This window comes from Chiloscyllium punctatum, chromosome 4 (genome assembly GCF_047496795.1).
Source record: "Chiloscyllium punctatum isolate Juve2018m chromosome 4, sChiPun1.3, whole genome shotgun sequence".
In the NCBI taxonomy this organism is placed as follows: domain Eukaryota; kingdom Metazoa; phylum Chordata; class Chondrichthyes; order Orectolobiformes; family Hemiscylliidae; genus Chiloscyllium; species Chiloscyllium punctatum.
Genome location: NC_092742.1, coordinates 91,357,323 through 91,377,868, shown reverse-complemented (window position 1 = coordinate 91,377,868; position 20,546 = coordinate 91,357,323). Strand labels below are relative to the sequence as shown.

The 20,546-nt window shown below is 50.3% G+C and overlaps 1 protein-coding gene across 3 annotated transcripts in view; it reads right to left on the bottom strand.

The window, feature by feature from the left end:
• Positions 1-20,546, bottom strand: part of tyro3 (TYRO3 protein tyrosine kinase) — a 98,166-nt gene that overhangs the window by 58,166 nt on the left and 19,454 nt on the right. For all 3 annotated transcript variants that reach the window (XM_072569289.1, XM_072569290.1, XM_072569291.1), the window contains exons 2-6: positions 15,569-15,755; positions 12,566-12,666; positions 11,356-11,529; positions 6,175-6,261; positions 2,292-2,407 (exon numbers count right to left, since the gene is read on the bottom strand). In XM_072569289.1, coding sequence (XP_072425390.1) covers positions 2,292-2,407; positions 6,175-6,261; positions 11,356-11,529; positions 12,566-12,666; positions 15,569-15,755 — 665 coding nt within the window. The remainder of the gene's footprint in view (positions 1-2,291; positions 2,408-6,174; positions 6,262-11,355; positions 11,530-12,565; positions 12,667-15,568; positions 15,756-20,546) is intronic.

Genomic DNA, 20,546 nt, shown 5'->3' with positions numbered 1-20,546 from the left:
TCCGATAGCTTTAAGGTTCTCTGAGCTTGTTTGGATGAGATCTAGGACTGCAGGATGGATGTACAAAATGGCTGTGGCACAGGTGTAGGGAGCAGCAAGGAATGCAGTAGTATTGGTAGGTGATAATATAGTGATGGGGATTGGCTCTGTTAGAATCATAGAACTCCTATAGTGTGGAAGCAGACCATTCAACCCATTGAATTCAACCAATCCTCCAGAGAGCATCCCACCCAGAACCACCCCCAGCCCCCACCCTTTCCCTGTAATTCTGCATCTCCCATGGTTAATCCACCCAGCCTGCACATCTCTGGACACTTTGAGGCAATTTAGGCCAATCCACCTAATGTGCACATCTTTGGATTGTGGGAGGAAACCGGAGCAGCCTGAAGGAACCCACGCAGACACTAGGAGGCAACGAAGAGCAAGGGTCGAGGCAACTGTGTTGCCTTCCCGATGCCAGGGTCTGGGAGCGGTCCACCTGTTGTGGTTCACGTAGATACCAATGGTCTAGGTTGAGGGGCTCAGCATATAGAGCATGTCAAATGCAACACAAAATGGAAAGCAACACTGCAGCATTTATAATCTCTGGATCATTAGCTCAGTCTTGTGCAAGTTGGCGCAGGGTACATCAAATTAAAAGAGATTAAAGTGTAGCTCAAACACTGGTATTGGATTCCAATTCAGGGGCAAAAGCAGGATGTACCTTTGGGACAATCGCCACATGATCTTGCAAACCACAGAAATCGGGGAAAGTGAGAATATATTAAACTAGCGTGGGCGAGGGAATGATGTGGGGTATATCAAAGAATAGAGACAAGGTCGGAGAGGAGAACAGGATTGTGGGAAACGAGGGTTAGAGATGGCAGGAAGGAGCAGAGAGGGAAAACAAACCTCAGAGTACACCAACAAGCAAGATTATAAAGAAAACAGAAAGGCAAAACTATCAGAATGCACGTAGCATTCACGACAAAATAAACAGATACTAGCGTCACTGCAGAAGCTCCTGACCCCTGACTTGTCCAAGAGCTTCCCGTGTGAGGTAAGACCCTGCTCCTTTGAGGAGCAGTAGCTGCAGCTGGGTTTTTAACTCCGAGCCAATAGCAGCTTCCACACTCGGCAGGCTGGGAGCGGGGAGAACGTGGGCACTGACGCTCAGGAGACAACAACTACAGGCTGCACTCCCACACTGCGGCGGAAGAAACACCGCCTGCCTGAAAATCCGACAGAGGCAAAGGGCTCGCGGATTGGAAAATCCTTGTTCCCGAGCCCAAATGAGTGATTGACGAGCTGTTGTCCAGGCTAGGGACTGAATGTTCTAGAAGAGGCAAGCAGGCAGGGGGCCATTTTGAAACTGGCGACACTGGAGGTGCACCTCCAAGGGTCAGGCAGGGGGAGGCGCTGCGAGGCACATTGCGAGTGACAATAAAGTGAGTCCGATGTGTTACACGAGGTTACAGATTCTCTGAACTTAATGGCGCTAAATCAAAGCGCTGTTAAACAGGGCAACGTTGAATGACATTTCTAAAAGACTCACTAATTAACACAGTGAGAATCTAACAGGAATTTGTTCATGATGGCCTCTGATGCACCATAACAATTCTGTAATTCTGTTGCTCGGGCGGTGGGGATGGGGGGGTGGGGGGGGTGGGGTGGGGGTGGGGGGTGGGAGGGTAGCAATGTGGAACTCATTACCACGGGAGTGAATAGGTTTAAGGGGGAAACAAGTGAAATATTCAAAGGAGTCTGGAGTGTCAGGATATTTTGAGTAAAGTTTGACAAAGTGAGGTGGGAGTAAAGTGGGTGACATGATGGCTCAGTGGTTAGCACTGCTACCTCACAGCGCTCGGGACCAGGGTTCAATTCCCACCTTAGGGGGCTTCCTGTGTGGAGTTTGTACGATCTCCCTGGGTCTATGTGGGTTTCCTCCCACTGTCCAAAGATGTGCAGGCCAGGTGAATTGGCCATGCTAAGTTGCCCGTAGTGCTAGGTGGATTAGTCAGGGGTAAATAGAGGGGGGTGGGTTTCTCTTCGGAGGGTCGGTGAGGACTTGTTGGGCCGAAGGGCCTGTTTCCACACTGTAGGGAATCTAATCTAATCTTATGATCACATCAACCGGTTGCTCTGAATGGTTGTGGTGTTTTTTTTAATCTGCACCGTTCTATGTAAAGAAGGGATCAGCTTGCTTTCTAACTCACCTGATCTTAACAATGTGTCAGCAGGTGACATCACCCATTACGTCCAAAGGGAACCAGTTTTATCTGAGCTCTGCTGCGGGGCGTGTCTGAACGTACCTGAGCTGTGCAGTTCTGCAGCTTCGAGAAGCCATCGAAGGTGACAGTCCAACTGATGCTGGCGTTGGTGGCAGTCTCGTTGCTAACTCTCACCGTGATGGGCTTGGCTGGCAGGACTGAACAAGAAACAACAATTGGTGCACAGCAAGAGGCAAGGAACGGGCCTCGGATCGTGGTGCCAATGCAACTCCCCTGCCCAGCGAGTGTATCATGGGGGTGATGATGGCCCAACCACAGTGCCCCCCAGAACAGAGGCTCTACCCAATACTCCGCATCCAGAATGTGTCTGCTCATTGGATTGAAAAGGACAGAACTAGAGTGGATTTTCACTGCATGTGCTTGGAAATCATGCAGCACCTCACTCTTCGGTGTGACTGTCCTCGAAACACATCAGGCAGCCTGAAGGACCACGATGGACTGAACTGCACACTGTTACCGAGACAGCCTTCCCCCCCCCTAAACAGGGCAGTTCCCCCTTAAAGAGGGACATGCATTAACGGTCTCCAATTAAAACCACATGACCAACAGTTACCACGACTCACAAAGCAACAGCAAAACGTTCTCTCTCTTAAATAGGGGGGGGGGGGGGGGGGGAGAAAGTGGCAAGGGGGGGGGGGGAGAAAGTGGCAAAGTGGGGGGGGGAGAAAGTGGCAAAGTGGGGGGGGGAGAAAGTGGCAAAGTGGGGGGGGGGGGAGAAAGTGGCAAAGTGGGGGGGGGAGAAAGTGGCAAAGTGGGGGGGGGGGAGAAAGTGGCAAAGTGGGGGGGGGGGAGAAAGTGGCAAAGTGGGGGGGGGGGAGAAAGTGGCAAAGTGGGGGGGGGGGAGAAAGTGGCAAAGGGGGGGGGGGGGAGAAGAAAGGGGCTGGGGGTGGGGGGAGGAGATGGGGGTGGGGAGAAAGGGGGGGGGTGGGGAGAAAGGGGGGGGGAGGAGAGGGGGGGAGAGAAAGGGGGGGGGAGAGAAGGGGGGGGGAGAGAAAGGGGGGGGGAGGAGAAAGGGGGGGAGAAAGGGGCAAGGGGGGGAGAAAGGGGCAAGGGGTGGGGGTGGGGAGATGGGGGGAAGAAAGGTGTGGGGGGAAGAAAGGTGTGGGGGGGGAGAAAGGGGCAAGGGGTGGGGGGGGAGAAAGGGGCAAGGGGTGGGGGGGGAGAAAGGGGTGGAGGTGGGGAGATGGGGGTGGAGAGAAAGGGGTGGGGGGGAGAAAGAGGCAAGGGGTGGGGGGGAGAAAGGGGAGAAAGGAGCGAGGGGTGGGGGGGAGAAATGGGTGGGGGGGGGAGAAAGGAGTGGGGGGGGAGAAAGGAGTGGGGGTGGGAAGATGGGGGTGGAGAGAAAGGGGTGGGGGGGAGAAAGAGGCAAGGGGTGGGGGGGGAGAAAGAGGCAAGGGGTGGGGGGGGAGAAAGAGGCAAGGGGTGGGGGGGGAGAAAGAGGCAAGGGGTGGGGGTGGAGAAAGAGGCAAGGGATGGGGGGGGAGAAAGAGGCAAGGGGTGGGGGGGGAGAAATGGGTGGGGGTGGGGAGAAAGGGGTGGGGGGAGAAAGGGGTGAGGGGAAGAAAGAGGGGCGGGGGGGAGAAAGAGGTGAGAGGAGGGGGGGAGAAAGGGGGGAGAGAGGGGGGGAGGGGAGGGGAGGTGGGGAGAAAGGGGGGAGGGGAGGTGGGGAGAAAGGGGGGAGGGGAGGTGGGGAGAAAGGGGGGAGGGGACGTGGGGAGAAAGGGGGGAGGGGAGGTGGGGAGAAAGGGGGAGGGGAGGGGGGGGAGAAAGGGGGAGGGGAGGGGGGGGAGAAAGGGGCGAGGGGTGGGGGGGGAGAAAGGGGCGAGGGGTGGGGGGGAAGAAAGGGGCGAGGGGTGGGGGGGGAGAAAGGGGCGAGGGGTGGGGGGGGAGAAAGGGGGGAGGGGTGGGGGGGAGAAAGGGGGGAGGGGTGGGGGGGGAGAAAGGGGGGAGGGGTGGGGGGGGAGAAAGGGGGGAGGGGTGGGGGGGGAGAAAGGGGGGAGGGTTGGGGGGGGGAGAAAGGGGGGAGGGGGAGAGAAAGAGGGGAGGGGTGGGGGAGAGAAGGAGGGGAGGGGTGGGGGAGAGAAAGAGGGGAGGGGTGGGGGAGAGAAAGAGGGGAGGGGTGGGGGAGAGAAAGAGGGGAGGGGAGGGGTGGGGGAGAGAAAGAGGGGAGGGGAGGGGTGGGGGAGAGAAAGAGGGGAGGGGAGGGGTGGGGGGCAGGGGGAGGTGTGGGGGAGAGAAAGAGGGGAGGGGAGGGGTGGGGGGGCAGAGGGAGGGGTGGGGGAGAGAAAGAGGGGAGGGGAGGGGTGGGGGGGCAGAGGGAGGGGTGGGGGAGAGAAAGAGGGGAGAGGGAGGGGTGGGGGAGAGAAAGAGGGGAGGGGTGGGGGAGAGAAGGAGGGGAGGGGTGGGGGAGAGGGAGGGGTGGGGGAGAGAAAGAGGGGAGGGGTGGAGGGGAGAGAAAGAGGGGTGGGGGGAGAGAAAGAGGTGAGGGGTGGGGGAGAGAAAGAGGTGAGGGGTGGGGGGGAGAGAAAGAGGTGAGGGGTGGGGGGGGAGAGAAAGAGGCGAGGGGTGGGGGGAGAGAAAGAGGGGTGGGGGAGAGAAAGAGGTGAGGGGTGGGGGGAGAGAAAGAGGTGAGGGGTGGGGGAGAGAAAGAGGGGAGGGATGGGGGGGAGAGGGATGGGTGGGGGAGAGAAAGAGGGGAGGGGTGGAGGGGGAGAAAGAGGGGTGGAGGGGAGAGAAAGAGGGGTGGGGGGAGAGAAAGAGGTGAGGGGTGGGGGGGAGAGAAAGAGGCGAGGGGTGGGGGGAGAGAAAGAGGGGTGGGGGAGAGAAAGAGGTGAGGGGTGGGGGGAGAGAAAGAGGTGAGGGGTGGGGGGAGAGAGGGAGGGGTGGGGGGAGAGAAAGAGGTGAGGGGTGGGGGGAGAGAGGGAGGGGTGGGGGAGAGCAAGAGGGGAGGGGTGGGGGAGAGAAAGAGGGGAGAGGTGGGGGAGAGAAAGAGGGGAGAGGTGGGGGAGAGAAAGAGGGGAGGGGTGGGGGAGAGAAAGAGGGGAGGGGAGGGGTGGGGGAGAGAAAGAGACGAGGGATGGGGGGAGAGAAAGAGGGGTGGGGGGAGAGAAGGTGGGGTGGGGGGGAGGAAGAGGGGTGGGGGTAGAAAGAGGCGAGGGGTGGGGGGAGAAAGAGGCGAGGTGTGGGGGGAGAAAGAGGCGAGGGCTGGAGGATAGAAAGAGGGGTGGGGAGGGGAGAAAGAGGGATGGGGGTGAAATAGGCGAGGGGTGGGGTGAGAAAGAGGGGTGGGGGGAGAGAAAGAGGGGTGGGGGGTGAGAAAGAGGGGTGGGGGGGTGAAAGAGGGGTAGGGGGAGAAAGAGGCGAGGGGTGTGGGGGGAGAAAGAGGGGTGGGGAGGAGAGAAAGAGGGATGGGGGTGAAAGAGGCGAGGGGTGGTGGGGTGAAAGAGGCGAGGGGTGGTGGGGGAGAAAGAGGTGAGGAGTGGGGGGTGGGGGAGGGGAGAGAAAAAGAGGAACATCTTAAAGGAACAAAACGTTGAATGGAGTCAGTTCCAGAAACTGAGGGCGGGAAGGCCACAGCCTGGAAAGATGAGACCCATTAAAGTTGGGGAGGGGGTTGCACGAGGAGAGCATTGGACGGTTGGGGAGATTACACAGATAGGGAAGGGCAGGGAGGTCACAATTTAAAATTCAGGTATTGATCAGAGTGGGAGCCAATGTAACCCTGGGAGTACAGGCTGACAGGTAAACACAGCACTTGCTGCCAGTGTGGAGATGGGAGGTAACAAGGGTATTTGATGAACTCAGTTGTATGAAGGTTGGTTCAGGAGGGCACTGGAATAAGGAGCAGAGGATGGATAAAGAGTTTGACAGGCAGGAATTGCAGGCGGTGCCATTGTGGACTGACCTTTGACTTTGACGCTAGCTGTCCTAGAAACAGCTACGCCCTTCGAGTTGCGTGCTTCACAAGTGAAGGTGGTCGGTCTTTCAATTCCTGCGGGCAGAGAGGGCACACAGACAGGGCGTTACACTCAACGATTAAAAGACCTTCGCCCAATCCCATCACACGTCCCCAACCGAAGAGACAAAGGGAGGGAGAAGCTGGCCGGTGGGTTGGTTTTGTATCAGGGACAGACTGAGATACCACGGTAAATCAGGAAAGTCTGGGAAGTGGCCAGTTCCAGCTGAGGCTGAGGTAGGCCAATACGGTCAGTATGAGAGGAACAGGAGAAGTCTACGCCATGTGCTCTGCCTGTCGTCTGACCATGTGACCTCAACTGCATTTAAACCCTTTTCCTCCGCCTCCTTCAATACCTCAACAATACCAAAACCCATTCACCTCAGTCTTTGCGTCTCCAGTTAAGTCCCCGGCAGCCATATTGCTTTTGTGGGAAGTGACTCGGAGAGATGATGTGAAACTTGAAAGGGTTCAGAAAAGATTTACAAGGATGTTGCCAGGGTTGGAGGGTCTGAGCTATAGGGAGAGACTGAACAGGCTGGGGCTGTTTTCCCTGGATCGTCGGAGACTGAGGGGTGACCTTATAGAGGTTTATAAAATTATGAGGGGCATGGATAGGGTAAATTGGCAAAGTCTTTTCTCTGAGGTGGGGGAATCCAGAACTAGAGGGCATAGGTTGAAGGTGAGAGGGGGAAAAATTTAAAAGGGACCTAAGGGGCAACATTTTCACTCAGAGGGTGGTACGTGTATGGAATGAGCTGCCAGAGGAAGTGGTGGAGGCTGGTACAATTGCAACATTTAAGAGGCATTTGGATGGGTACATGAATAGGAAGGGTTTGGAGGGTGCTGGCAGGTGAGACTAGATTGGGTTGGGATATCTGGTCGGCATGGACGGGTTGGACCAAAGGGTCTATCTCCATGCTGTACATCTCTGTGACTCTCAGATTTCTACCACGCTCTACACAAGGAATTCTTTCCTGATGTGACTTCTGGATGGGCTGTTTCTATCGTTAGCTCTTACACTGGCAAGTTCAACAGGGGAATCGACAGCCTCTGGGCAAATGGAAGCCCCAGGCTGGATAACCCACACTCACAGGCAGGCATAGTACGGGCCACTGCAGGCCACAGTCAACAAGTTCTGTTTCAAACAGTGGTCTCTCAACATGGAGAGCGAGTGGATCCATTATTCAATATAGGAACCATCTGAACCCCTCAATTAGATTCCAGCCTGCAGCTCACTCTCTGGTATCCATTATTCTATACAGAAACCATCCAAACCCCTTGAATCGATTCCAGTCTGTGTGCGTACCCTGTTATATGAATTGTTTGCATGGAATTAAATTGCGTGTGTGTTTGTTCACGCCGAATTCTGTCTCTGAGCCTTGCACAGCATGTTCGGGTCTCCAGGCACGTGCGGAAGCTGCAAACCGTGGTGTTCTGGCAATAAGCCCCGGGGCCAGCAGTTACAAGAAACCTTCCTCCAAACGCATTGAGCTTGCGCAGCTCTGTCAGAAGGAGTGTGGCTGGCAAGGGGGGGACAGGGTGGTGGCCAGGCGGGGGAGGAAGCTGCTGACAGCTGCTTTGCGGCAAAAAAAAATGTAGATCAGCAAATATATTCACGAAGCAGTTCACAAACGAGCAGCAACGCGAGCTGTAACCTGCTGGCTTCAAGCTGGAGCACTCTCGGAGCATGTTAATCTAATCGGCTCTCAATGGGGCAAGTGGAAGGAGGAGAGCTCCTGTTGACTTCAGGAAAGGGAATTGATTGGAAAATACAACTGGTGCCACATCAGGCGGGCAGCATTGGCATTTCTTAACAGCCTCGTCGCCACAAAACCCACCATCCTCAGCCACAAAGGAACACACCCCTCCCCACGATCCAGCTGGGATGGTACCCTGTGTGAACACAGCCCAACCAGTGCCAAATGTCTTACTGCCAGAACACACAGCAAAATGCCGACAGCTCCGAACACACAATTGCTTATTCATTTGGGTGACACGGGTGGGTTCTAATCCCAGCCCAGGACAATCTTATCGGAAAGAAGGTATTGATTGAAGGATGCCCACTGACCCAGCCATAAATCCCACTCAGAGAGCAAAGGGCACTGCAGCAATGCTGTCATCAACTGCCATTCAAGGGATCTGAGAGATGATTCCAATGCAATCATCAAATTTCATCCAAACAGCCCAACAACAACGGATTAACACCGCATTCCCCCGAGAGTGTCAGAGGCCAATGCTGGGATACACTAACAATTAGAGACGATGATACACTGGGACTGTACTCAACTCATTGAGTAAGTAAAATATCGACACGCTGACCTCCCCGGGCTAATGTCAACACATTGACAGTTAGTGTGATCAATACTGACACAGTTCACAATCAATGCAGAGACAAACTCCTGGTGGGATAGTTCACGATCGCTACAGTGAAAACAGCCAGGGAGACAGTTCACTCTCGATACAGGGACAAACTCCCACTGAGACAGTTCATTATCGATACAGAGACAAACTCCCAATGAGACAGTTCACCATCGATACAGAGACAAACTCCCACTGAGACAGTTCATTATCGATACAGAAGACAAACTCCCAATGAGACAGTTCATTATCGATACAGAGACAAACTCCCAGTGAGGTAGTTCACCATCGATACAGAGACAAACTCCCAGTGAGACAGTTCACCATCGATACAGAGACAAACTCCCAATGAGACAGTTCATTATCGATACAGAGACAAACTCCCAGTGAGACAGTTCACTATCGATACAGAGACAAACTCCCAATGAGACAGTTCACCATCGATACAGAGACAAACTCCCACTGAGACAGTTCACCATCGATACAGAGACAAACTCCCAATGAGACAGTTCACCATCGATACAGAGACAAACTCCCAGTGAGACAGTTCACCATCGATACAGAGACAAACTCCCAGTGAGACAGTTCACCATCGATACAGAGACAAACTCCCAGTGAGACAGTTCACTATCGATACAGAGACAAACTCCCAATGAGACAGTTCACCATCGATACAGAGACAAACTCCCAATGAGACAGTTCACCATCGATACAGAGACAAACTCCCAGTGAGACAGTTCACCATCGATACAGAGACAAACTCCCAGTGAGACAGTTCACCATCGATACAGAGACAAACTCCCAGTGAGACAGTTCACTATCGATACAGAGACAAACTCCCAATGAGACAGTTCACTATCGATACAGAGACAAACTCCCAATGAGACAGTTCACCATCGATACAGAGACAAACTCCCAATGAGACAGTTCACCATCGATACAGAGACAAACTCCCAATGAGACAGTTCATTATCGATACAGAGACAAACTCCCAGTGAGACAGTTCACCATCGATACAGAGACAAACTCCCAATGAGACAGTTCACCATCGATACAGAGACAAACTCCCAGTGAGACAGTTCACCATCGATACAGAGACAAACTCCCAGTGAGACAGTTCACTATCGATACAGAGACAAACTCCCAGTGAGACAGTTCACTATCGATACAGAGACAAACTCCCAATGAGACAGTTCATTATCGATACAGAGACAAACTCCCAGTGAGACAGTTCACCATCGATACAGAGACAAACTCCCAGTGAGACAGTTCACTATCGATACAGAGACAAACTCCCAGTGAGACAGTTCACCATCGATATAGAGACAAACTCCCAGTGAGACAGTTCACCATCGATATAGAGACAAACTCCCAGTGAGACAGTTCACCATCGATACAGAGACAAACTCCCACTGAGACAGTTCACCATCGATATAGAGACAAACTCCCAGTGAGACAGTTCACCATCGATACAGAGACAAACTCCCACTGAGACAGTTCACCATCGATATAGAGACAAACTCCCAGTGAGACAGTTCACCATCGATACAGAGACAAACTCCCACTGAGACAGTTCACCATCGATATAGAGACAAACTCCCAGTGAGACAGTTCACTATCAATACAGAGACAAACTCCCACTGAGACAGTTCACCATCGATACAGAGACAAACTCCCAATGAGAACGTTCACTATCGATACAGAGACAAACTCCCAGTGAGACAGTTCACTATCGATACAGAGACAAACTCCCACTGAGACAGTTTACTATCGATACAGAGACAAACTCCCAATGAGACAGTTCATTATCGATACAGAGACAAACTCCCAGTGAGACAGTTCACCATCGATACAGAGACAAACTCCCAGTGAGACAGTTCACCATCGATACAGAGACAAACTCCCAGTGAGACAGTTTACTATCGATACAGAGACAAACTCCCAATGAGACAGTTCATTATCGATACAGAGACAAACTCCCAGTGAGACAGTTCATTATCGATACAGAGACAAACTCCCAATGAGACAGTTCACCATCGATACAGAGACAAACTCCCAATGAGACAGTTCACTATCGATACAGAGACAAACTCCCACTGAGACAGTTCACCATCGATACAGAGACAAACTCCCAGTGAGACAGTTCACTATCGATACAGAGACAAACTCCCAATGAGACAGTTCACCATCGATACAGAGACAAACTCCCAGTGAGACAGTTCACCATCGATACAGAGACAAACTCCCACTGAGACAGTTCACTATCGATACAGAGACAAACTCCCAATGAGACAGTTCATTATCGATACAGAGACAAACTCCCAGTGAGACAGTTCACTATCGATACAGAGACAAACTCCCACTGAGACAGTTCACCATTGATACAGAGACAAACTCCCACTGAGACAGTTCATTATCGATACAGAGACAAACTCCCAATGAGACAGTTCATTATCGATACAGAGACAAACTCCCACTGAGACAGTTCATTATCGATACAGAGACAAACTCCCAATGAGACAGTTCACTATCAATACAGAGATAAACTCCCAGTGAGACAGTTCACCATCGATACAGAGACAAACTCCCAGTGACACAGTTCACTGTTGATACAGTGACAAACACCCAGTGAGACAGTTCACTATCGATACAGTGACAAACTCCCAGTGAGACAATGTCCCTAGCATTCGGAGAGCTTGGAAGCACTAACATTATAACCAACAACTAACATTAAGTGACTATAATGTAGATGATACTCACACGACGTACCTTTAAGGGTCAGCACAGAAGGGGATTCTTTTCTTGTTCCTTCAACTAACACGTCTCCCATCATCCACACAATCTCGGTCGGCTCTGGCCTTCCAATAGCAGCACATGTCAAGTTGAAGGGTGTATTTTTAAACACAATGGTGTCCTGTGGCTGCACTGTAATGTATGGAAGACCTAATGGGAGAGAAAAAAAGAAAACTTGTCATAGATCAAGTATTTAAGTCCTAAATATAGGAGCTCTCCCAAGAAATAACACTGATACTCTACTGTCTGCAGGTACCTGTCCTGAATTTACCACCCAACTTTCAAACAGACAGAATCGTTATTCCAAATGACAATTGTTAGTATGCACCCACACTGATGTTTAATACTGATCTTGTAATGTCTACCACCTCAGATATATACAATGACCATTTGCCTAAATGCTACTCACTGATCTCTCCCTGTAAACAATAAAGTGTGAGTATCATATACCACTCGCCCCCGACAATTACTTTCGATAAAAACCCTGCAATTTCCAGTTTCCTGAACCCAGCACCATTATCCCAGATGGGAGCCTTACAACATTGTCCACTGATGTATGAGGAGGGATTGACGAGGTTAGGACTGTTTTCACTGAAGTTCAGATGAATGAGGTGGGGGGGAAATCTCATCGAGACTTATAAACTTCTAACAGGACCAGACAGGACTAGGGTGGGTGCAGGGAGGATGTTCCCGATGGTGGGTGCATCCAGAACCAGGGGTCACAGTCTGAGGATTTGGGGTTGACCATTGAGGACAGAGATGAAGAGACATTCCTTCACCCAAAAAGAGTGGTGGGCCTGTGAAATTCATTGCCACAGGAAGCAGTTGATGCCAAAACATTGAATGTCTTCAAGAGGAGGCTCGATATCGCATTTGGGGTGAACAGGATCAAAGGTTATAGGGAGAAAGCAGGATTAGGCTATTGAGTTGGACAGTCATGGTGCATGGCTGAGCAGGCTTGAGGCCGAGTGGCCTCCTCCTACTGCGATCTTCGTTGTTTCTATGTTTTTTTTTTAAGCCTTGTATGATTATCCGAGCTGAAATCTGGCCAATATGCATGAAGCCAGCACTCTGACACCACTAGGCACCGTCCCTATCTCCCAATCTCAAATCCGCTTTGACAAAGCCCGACACAGGCTGACTGCCTCTCCCTTGCCCAGGACAACATTTGTATTTCCTTCCTCACCTTCCACAGCCAGAAATGCCTTCTTGGAGTTGGTATGAACACCGTTCACAGTCGCCACACACCAATACCAGCCCATGTCTGTCTGCTGCACATCCACCAACCTGATGAAAGAGAGAAGCAGAGATTTGGCGTCGTCAACCTGACGGCAAACCAGCTTTTTTTTTTGGTTCAACTATCGAAGTAACATCATCGACTTCATTCAAAGAGACAACACACAATCCAATTTTTTTGTGTGTGCTTTTCTCCTTTCTGTCGGGATTCTGACTCTGCGAAACAGAGCCACACAGGCCGGGCAGAGTTCAATCAGAAAGCCGGACCAAGTGGCCTGAGCTCAAGGTCAGGGTCATGCCAGCAATTGAACTTCATGCCCCCTGACCATTTGAGGATCACGGCCACTCAGGTGGTAAGTGCCAACCAGCAGATAGCAGGCAATGGCTGGTGCCAGGATCAAACCTGGTCCACTTCCTGCCCAGGTCAAAATGCCCTGGGCAATGTTTGAGATCACACCCGACCAAGGTCCCTTGGATTAAAAGACTAGCAAAGTTTCGCCTTTTGAGGACAGCTTTAGGATCTGCGTTGAGAGATCCAGAAGGGCCAATATCCCTGAGCGGATAGATCAGTGAGTAGACGGTCATTGATTTGAAACGCTCAGGAGAAAGATTAGAGAGAAGAGGGGGAAAATGATGCCCCCCCCCCACAGTGGGTAGTGGGGGCCTGAAAGGGGAGTAGAGACAGAAACCCTCAGCTCATTTGAAAAGGTGTTCGGATCTGCACCTGAAGTCCCATAATCCCCAGGAAATAACGGTCCAACCAGGATCAGGCTGGGTATCAGCTGACAGTGACACAATGGGCCAAGTGACCTCTCTCTGTGCCATTAATCTTCGCTGATTCATGACTTCAGGATTCCATCAAGTGCGGTTTTAAAATACTGTTAAGGAACGTATTTGTGAAGAGGAGTCACTGGGGACTCGAAACGTGAACTCAGTTTCTCTCCCCAGTGATGATGACAGGCCTCTGCTTTACAGGTTCCCTGACAAATTGGGAAGTTGCTATGGACGCTTTAGTCAAGTGGGTGGGTGGGTGGGTGGGGGGAAGAATGGACTGACCCACCACACTGGAGTACAATGATTTCCCAAAGCCCCTGGAACCAGACTCATTGGCCTTAGCTATAGCTCTAGTGACAAGCTGATGTCTAACTCTGACAGGTATTAGCACAGTAAGAAAGATTTGTATTTGTGCACCACTGGGGCTCTCCAATCTTCCTAGCAAGGGGCCATTTTCCTGCCTTTTCTCCATCGATGGGGCCAGTGTTACTTTGGTTGAGGGGCTCTGGAGGTGACAGGGGAGGTATAAGACCTTGGGGTTGGCGGGGTGGGGGGAGGGGTGCAGAATGCTGACTGCTGGATCCATTAGGGAGGGTGGGGCCATCATATGTGTGGGGAGCTAATGCTGACTCACTCCCCTCCAATCTCTCCCAAGTCCCCTCTTTCTCCCTTGCGCCAATCTCTCATCCCAGCCTCTCTCTCCACCCACTTTTCTCTGTCCCCCTCATCTCTCTCTCTGTTCATCTCCACCTTCCTCTTTCCCCATCTCTCTCTTTCTCTCTGCCCCCACTTTCCTGCTCTGTCCCAATGTCTCCCCCTCCGTCCTTGCTTCTCTCTCTTCTACGTCCCACCTGCCTACCTCTTTCTCCTCTGTCCCATTCCATCTCTGACCATCTCTGTCTTTCTCTCTCTCCATCTTCTCTCTTCCAACTCTCTCTCCCTCTCTTTCATTCTCTCTCTCTCTCTCCTCATTCCTCCTCCTCCCCACCACATCCTTCTTTATGGCGGCCATTTTCCAGAACCAATCCTTTGTCCAAATTCTAACCTGCAGCACACATACGACCCCTGCACCCACACTCTCCTTTTAACCGTCAACATCGGAATATCCTGTCAGGAAAGTCCTGGGAGAAATTCAAGCTTTACAATCTGGTAAAGTGAGTCACCTGGAAGTCGGTGGACCAGATACAAAACACCCCATGGGCTGTGTATTGGATAACCCTGATTACAGAAGCTTACACACCCTCAGGTGTGCTTCCCTGGCAATGAAGTAGTTTTGAAGTTTATCACTATTATATAATACAGGAACCAATGCACTCAATTTGTAATGGAGTACAGTGTCCAGTTCTAGTCACCCTGTTTATAGGAAGGATATTATTAAGCTGGAGAGAGTTCAGAAAACAATTTACTATTATGTTGCCAGGAATGGAGGGTTTGAGTTGCTGGAGAGGCCGGGGCGTTTTTTTCACTGGAGCGTAGGAAGTTGACGGGTGACCTTATAGAAGTTTATAAAATCCAAAGCGGTATAGGTAAGGTGAATGGCAGATGACCTTTCCTGAGGGTAGGGGAGTTCAAGACTTGGGGCACATTTTTAAGGTGAGAGGAGAACGATTTTAAAAAGGACATGAGGGGCAATGTTTTTACATAAAGCGTGTTGTGTGTGTGGAATGAACTCCCAGAGGAAGCGGTTGACGTGGATACAACATTGAAAAGATACCTGGATAAGTACATGAATAGGAGAGGTTTGGAGGGATATGGGCCAAGCGCAGGCTGGTGGGCCTAATTTGGTTTAGGCTCATGGCTGGACAGGTTGGACCCAAGGGTCTGTTTCCATGCTGTATGACTCTATGACTCTAATTTACTCTTAGGAAGCTCCTAGGACAGTTATGAGTTAATAAGTGAGAACCTGGTTTAAGGAGGTTGGATAAGAGTTAAATATTAGAAAGCACTACAGAAGCATTCTCTCCTTTGTCATATTAGCACGAGATCTTCTACATTAATGGAACGGGGCACAATTAATATTTCATCCAAGATTCTCTGACAGTGCACTAAACCCCTCCCCTTCCCATCCCCCTCTTGGCTGTACAGTGGGACCATCACCTTCAAGTCAACTCCATGGAGAGGAGCTTTAATCCACTCCAGTGACAGGGGGAATCCTGGTCCAGGTTTTCTGTGGGATTACCTGATGTTGCTCAGAAACTCGTCCTCGCCGACGTGAATGTTTATGAAATCCGCGCTGCGCAGCTCTTCGCCGTCCTTCACCCAGATGATGGATGGCGGCTCCGTGAACCCCTTCAGCCGACATCGTATCTGAGCGTTCAGGCCCAGGGACACGGTCAGGTTGGTGGGGTTCAGCACAAACTCCAACCCTGGCAAAATAAGAAAAGGCAAGGAATAAGCCAAACCAGGCCACCAAGCTGGATCTGCTGAACAAGAACATCAATGGGCAGAACGGTGGCTCAGTGGTTAGCACCACTCCCTCACAGCGCCAGGGACCTGGGTTCAGTTCCAGAATCGGGCCACTGTCTGTGTGGAGTTTGCACATTCTCCCTGTGTTTGTGTAGGTTTCCTGCGGGGTGCTCCAGTTTCCTCCCACAATCCAAAGGTGTGCAGGTCAGGTGAATTGTCCATGCTAAATTGCCCACAGTGTTCAGGGATGTGTAGGTTAGGTGTATTCGTCAGGGTAAGTGCAAAGTAATAGGTTCAGTGAATGGGTCTATGTGGGTTACTCTTCAGAGGGTCAGTATGGACTTGTTGGGCCAAAGGGCCTATTTCCACACTGTAGGGAGTCTGTGATTCTATGATCAATAGTAGGTTTTATAGACAACTGGATTCTCAAAGATTGGCCCGGCCCCCTCCAGGTTGTACTAAGGGTTAGATCTCCTCATAGTCCTGTGAAGAAAGAGGCCAAAGTTGTATCTAGCCAGTATAGCTTGGACTCCCTTGTACAGAGAAGGTTAAAAAATGACCGCGTTGACATGATTAGAGTCAAAGCAGTTGCTTGGACAGAGAGAGGGAAAATAATGACTTCCTGTTGTGGTAGGGTCCAGAAGGAAATATGTGCTTAAAATTAAATGTAAATCAGTCAGGCCTGATTTATGAGGAGAGATGATACAAATTAGGCCTGTTGCTGTCAAATTTCAAAGATTAATGGGTGACCTGTGCAAAGTCTTCAAGGTGTTAACAGGGAAGGAGGTAACAATAAACTATTTCCATTGGTTGGAGATTCTAGAGGAGGGAGCAGCTGCTGAGAATTAGGGACAGAGCTTCCAGGAGAAATGAGGTAGAGGTTTGGAACTCTATTCCACAAATGGCAGCGGGTGCTGGATCAGCTGTTAATGTTAAATCTGAAATAAACTTTTGTTAAGCAGAAGTATTATGGGATATGGCCCACATGTGGAGTTAGGCCACAGATCAATGGTGGAACAGGCTCGTCAGGCTGAATGGCCTACTCCTGTTCCTGTTCCTATTCCTAAGTCAGGAAGGGCTTCCTCACTTCCTCACACAAAAGGAAGTAGGAATCTGAAACTCTTCCCAAACATAATTGTTGAGGCCTTGTTTTGAGTGTGTGTGTGTGAGAGAGAAGCAGAGGTGAGGGGGAGGGAATCTTTTCGAGGACAACAAAATGCAGATTGATAACTTTGTTGTCGATGAGCTTCCTGACCTCTGACAGGTGGAGAATTCAGCGAGAGATCAGTCACGATCTATTCGAATGATAGAATAGTCCTGAAGGGCTGAACTGCCTCCTTCTGTTCCCATAACGCTCTGTTCCAAAGCCCATCTCGTGCTGGGCTAGCCGATCGAGAGCTTACTAGCTCGGAGCATCTCAGAGCTATGGCAGGATCCAGGCAGGGATTGGGCATGGGAGAAGAGGATTGACACTGATTCCCCATTCCTGACTGTTAGCCAATGACCATTGGTGGGAAAGTGTTCTGATATCCAATACTTTGAGGATCCCAGCACGAAAAAGACCAATGCATCAGGAGACAGTTTATCAATAATATGGTTTAATAAGGGAAAGTGTAAAAAGCTAAGTGTGCTTAATTAAGTTCATTAATGTAGTAGCTGAAGTGGAAAATTGTGGTATCGTGTCTCCGACAGTTCAAAATACATTTAGTAAAGTGATTGCTCAACAGTACAGAATGCAAGCATTGCTAAAATAAAAGTGACATGAAGCCAAGAACTCTTTGCCTTGCACCCATCAGGACTGAAATGCGGAAAAAAAAACAGTTTTAGGAAGGAAACAACAATTTAGACAGCGTGAGGAGAGTGTGCTGATCGGTTTGCACAGGGTTAACATGGAGATGCAGCAAATCTTGTTAACTACCATAAGACCGTAAGACCATAAGAAATAGGAGTGGAAGTAAGGCCATTCGGCCCCTCGAGTCCACTTCGCCATTCAATCATGGCCGATGGGCATTTCAACTCCACTTACCTGCACTCTCCCCCATATCCCTTCATTCCTTGCGAGATCAAGAATTTTTCAATCTGCCTTGAAGACACCCAATGCCCGGCCTCCACTGCACTCCGTGGCAATGAATTCCACAGGCCCTCCACACTCTGGCTGAAGAAATATCTCCTCATTTCCATTCTAAATTGACCCCCTCTAATTCTAAGGCTGTGCCCACGGGTCCTAGTATCCCCGCCTGACAGAAACAACTTCCCAGCGTTCATCCTTTCTAAGCCATGCATTATCTTGTAAGTTTCTATTAGTATTCCCCTCAACCTTCTAAACTCTAATGAATACAATCCCAGGATTCTCAGCCGTATGTTAGGTCTAACGTGCAAGGGATCATCCGTGTGAATCTCCGCTGGACACGCTCCAGTTGCCAGTATGTTCTTTCTGAGGTGTGAGGCCCAAAACTGGACACAATATTCGAACCGGAGCCTAACTAGAGATTTATAAAGTCTCAGTAGCACTTCACTGTTTTTATATTCCTACCCTCTTGAAATGAAAGACAACATTACATTTGCTTTCTTAACTACAGACTCAACCTGCAAGTCAACCAATCCTAGTTTAGTCATTTCAGTCTAGACAAGGTCACTTTTGATTGGACAAAGTGCTCTGCCCCAGCAGTTTCCTCATCGGAAAAGATACAATGTGTGGACATTATCTTTTTCAGATAATAGAGTCGAAAAATACTATTTAATGAGCTTGACAGCAAAATCGAGGCCTGTGGGATTAAAGGGACAAGGGGGGTGCCAACAATCTGAAACAAAAATGAGACATCGCACAGTGTCCCCACAGATCACAGTGGGGTCAAACTTTCCCTGAAAGAGTTTGTTGTGCATAATAGCTTTTCAATATCCCATACCACTAAATTTAACACTGAAAGAGGCCTCTGTGCTATCTTCCCAAAGGTCATGCAGGCTCGCTCTTCAGTGCTAGCACTGGGCCACTCAGTTTGCGACGTACAGTGACCTGCACCTGTGTACGTAAGACAAGCTTCCAACGTTTGCAACAAAAGCTCAGAAACGTCGCCCGCAGAATCATAAAAGCCTTCCGGAAGGCGGAGAATTGGCAGGCATATGGCAGATGAAAAATTTCGCGGATAAGTGTGAAATGATTCATTTTTGTAGGAAGAATGAGGGGAAAGAATAGAGACTGATTTGCAGGCTGGTGAAAGCGGGTGCCGAAAAGGACAAAACTAGCAAACACGAGGTGGCAGGGACACATGGCAAGGCTGATACAAAAGCAGATGGGATTCTTGGCTTTGTATTGAGAGACATAATGTACAAAAGCGAAGGTATTAGGCTACAGCTTTCTCCAGTCGAAGTCCTGTTACCTGCCAGCCTGTTGGAATGGGTGGTGCTGATTAAGTGCCAGCCAACAGGGTGTTACATGACTCAGGGCAGAAGTTACATGACTCTGTTCTGAAAGGGCAAGTGATCAAGGGCACCAGTGCATCAGACCACCTCAGTAGAACCACCACAACCGAACTGCAGGCTGACGCCAGGGAAAACTGTGGCTCCCAGCTCTGGTATTATAAAAGAGGATCAAGTTATCGGTCATCACTAACTGACATCTGGTCTGACTGGTACAGCGAATTGGTTTTAGCGCGATTGAAGAATTTAGACCATTATTTGTAGAACGCCAACTCTCCTTACTTGTGGCCCCCGTTAATTTAAATGGCACGGCTACAGCACGATTTTCTTATAACGTGAGATCGAATGAGAATGGAACCATTGCGCTGTATCCAGAACCTACTGTACATCACTGTCCAGATCCAAGGCTAACCTAACAATTTAATAAATTCGATTCAAAGCAGCAGATATTATTTTTGGCTTTCTTTTTAAGTGCCTGAGCACTGAAAGTGACCAACTTTTTGAAATAAAACTTCTCTGTGCAATGGTCACTCAAGATTTCCTGCTATGGATAACACTAGTTAGGCCTCAGCTAGAATGTTGTATATGATAGTTAGTGCCACACATCAGGAAGGATGTCCAATCAATGCTGCTGATTCACTGGAACTGGCCCACAGAAGGGAATTTGGTTTTAACATGAAGAGGCTACTGAACTGGGCTTTTTTTTAGATTAGATTCCCTACAGTGTGGAAACAGGCCCTTCGGCCCAACCAGTCCACACCGACCCTCCGAAGAGTAACCCACCCAGACTCATTTCCCTCTGACTAATGCACCTAACACTACGGGCAATTTAGCATGGCCAATTCACCCTGACCTGCACATCTTTGGACTGTGGGAGGAAACCGGAGGAAACCCACGCAGACACGGGGAGAATGTGCAAACTCCACACAGACAGCCGCCTGAGGCCGGCATCGAACCTGGGACCCTGGTGCTGTGAGGCAGCAGTGCTGACCGCTGAGCCACCGTGCCACCCTTAGAACACGGACGGGGAAGGGCAATTTGGACGCAGTTGCTAACAGAAGGAGAAATTGTTTAAGTGCCAAAGAAAAAACACAGAGGAAACGTAATTAAGATAATTAGTAAACGAAGCAAAAGGGTAGGGGATGAAAAAGTCTTTCAAAGTAGCAAGTCATTATGATCTAGAATGTACCGGCTAAATGGATAGCAGGAACCAATAATTAGAGGACTGGATAAGTACTTAAAAGGAGAGAAAAACATTCAGGGGACTAAGAAACCAGGCAGCACGGCTAATTGGATAACTCTATCGGCAGGACGTGATTGCACTGGAGGGGGTG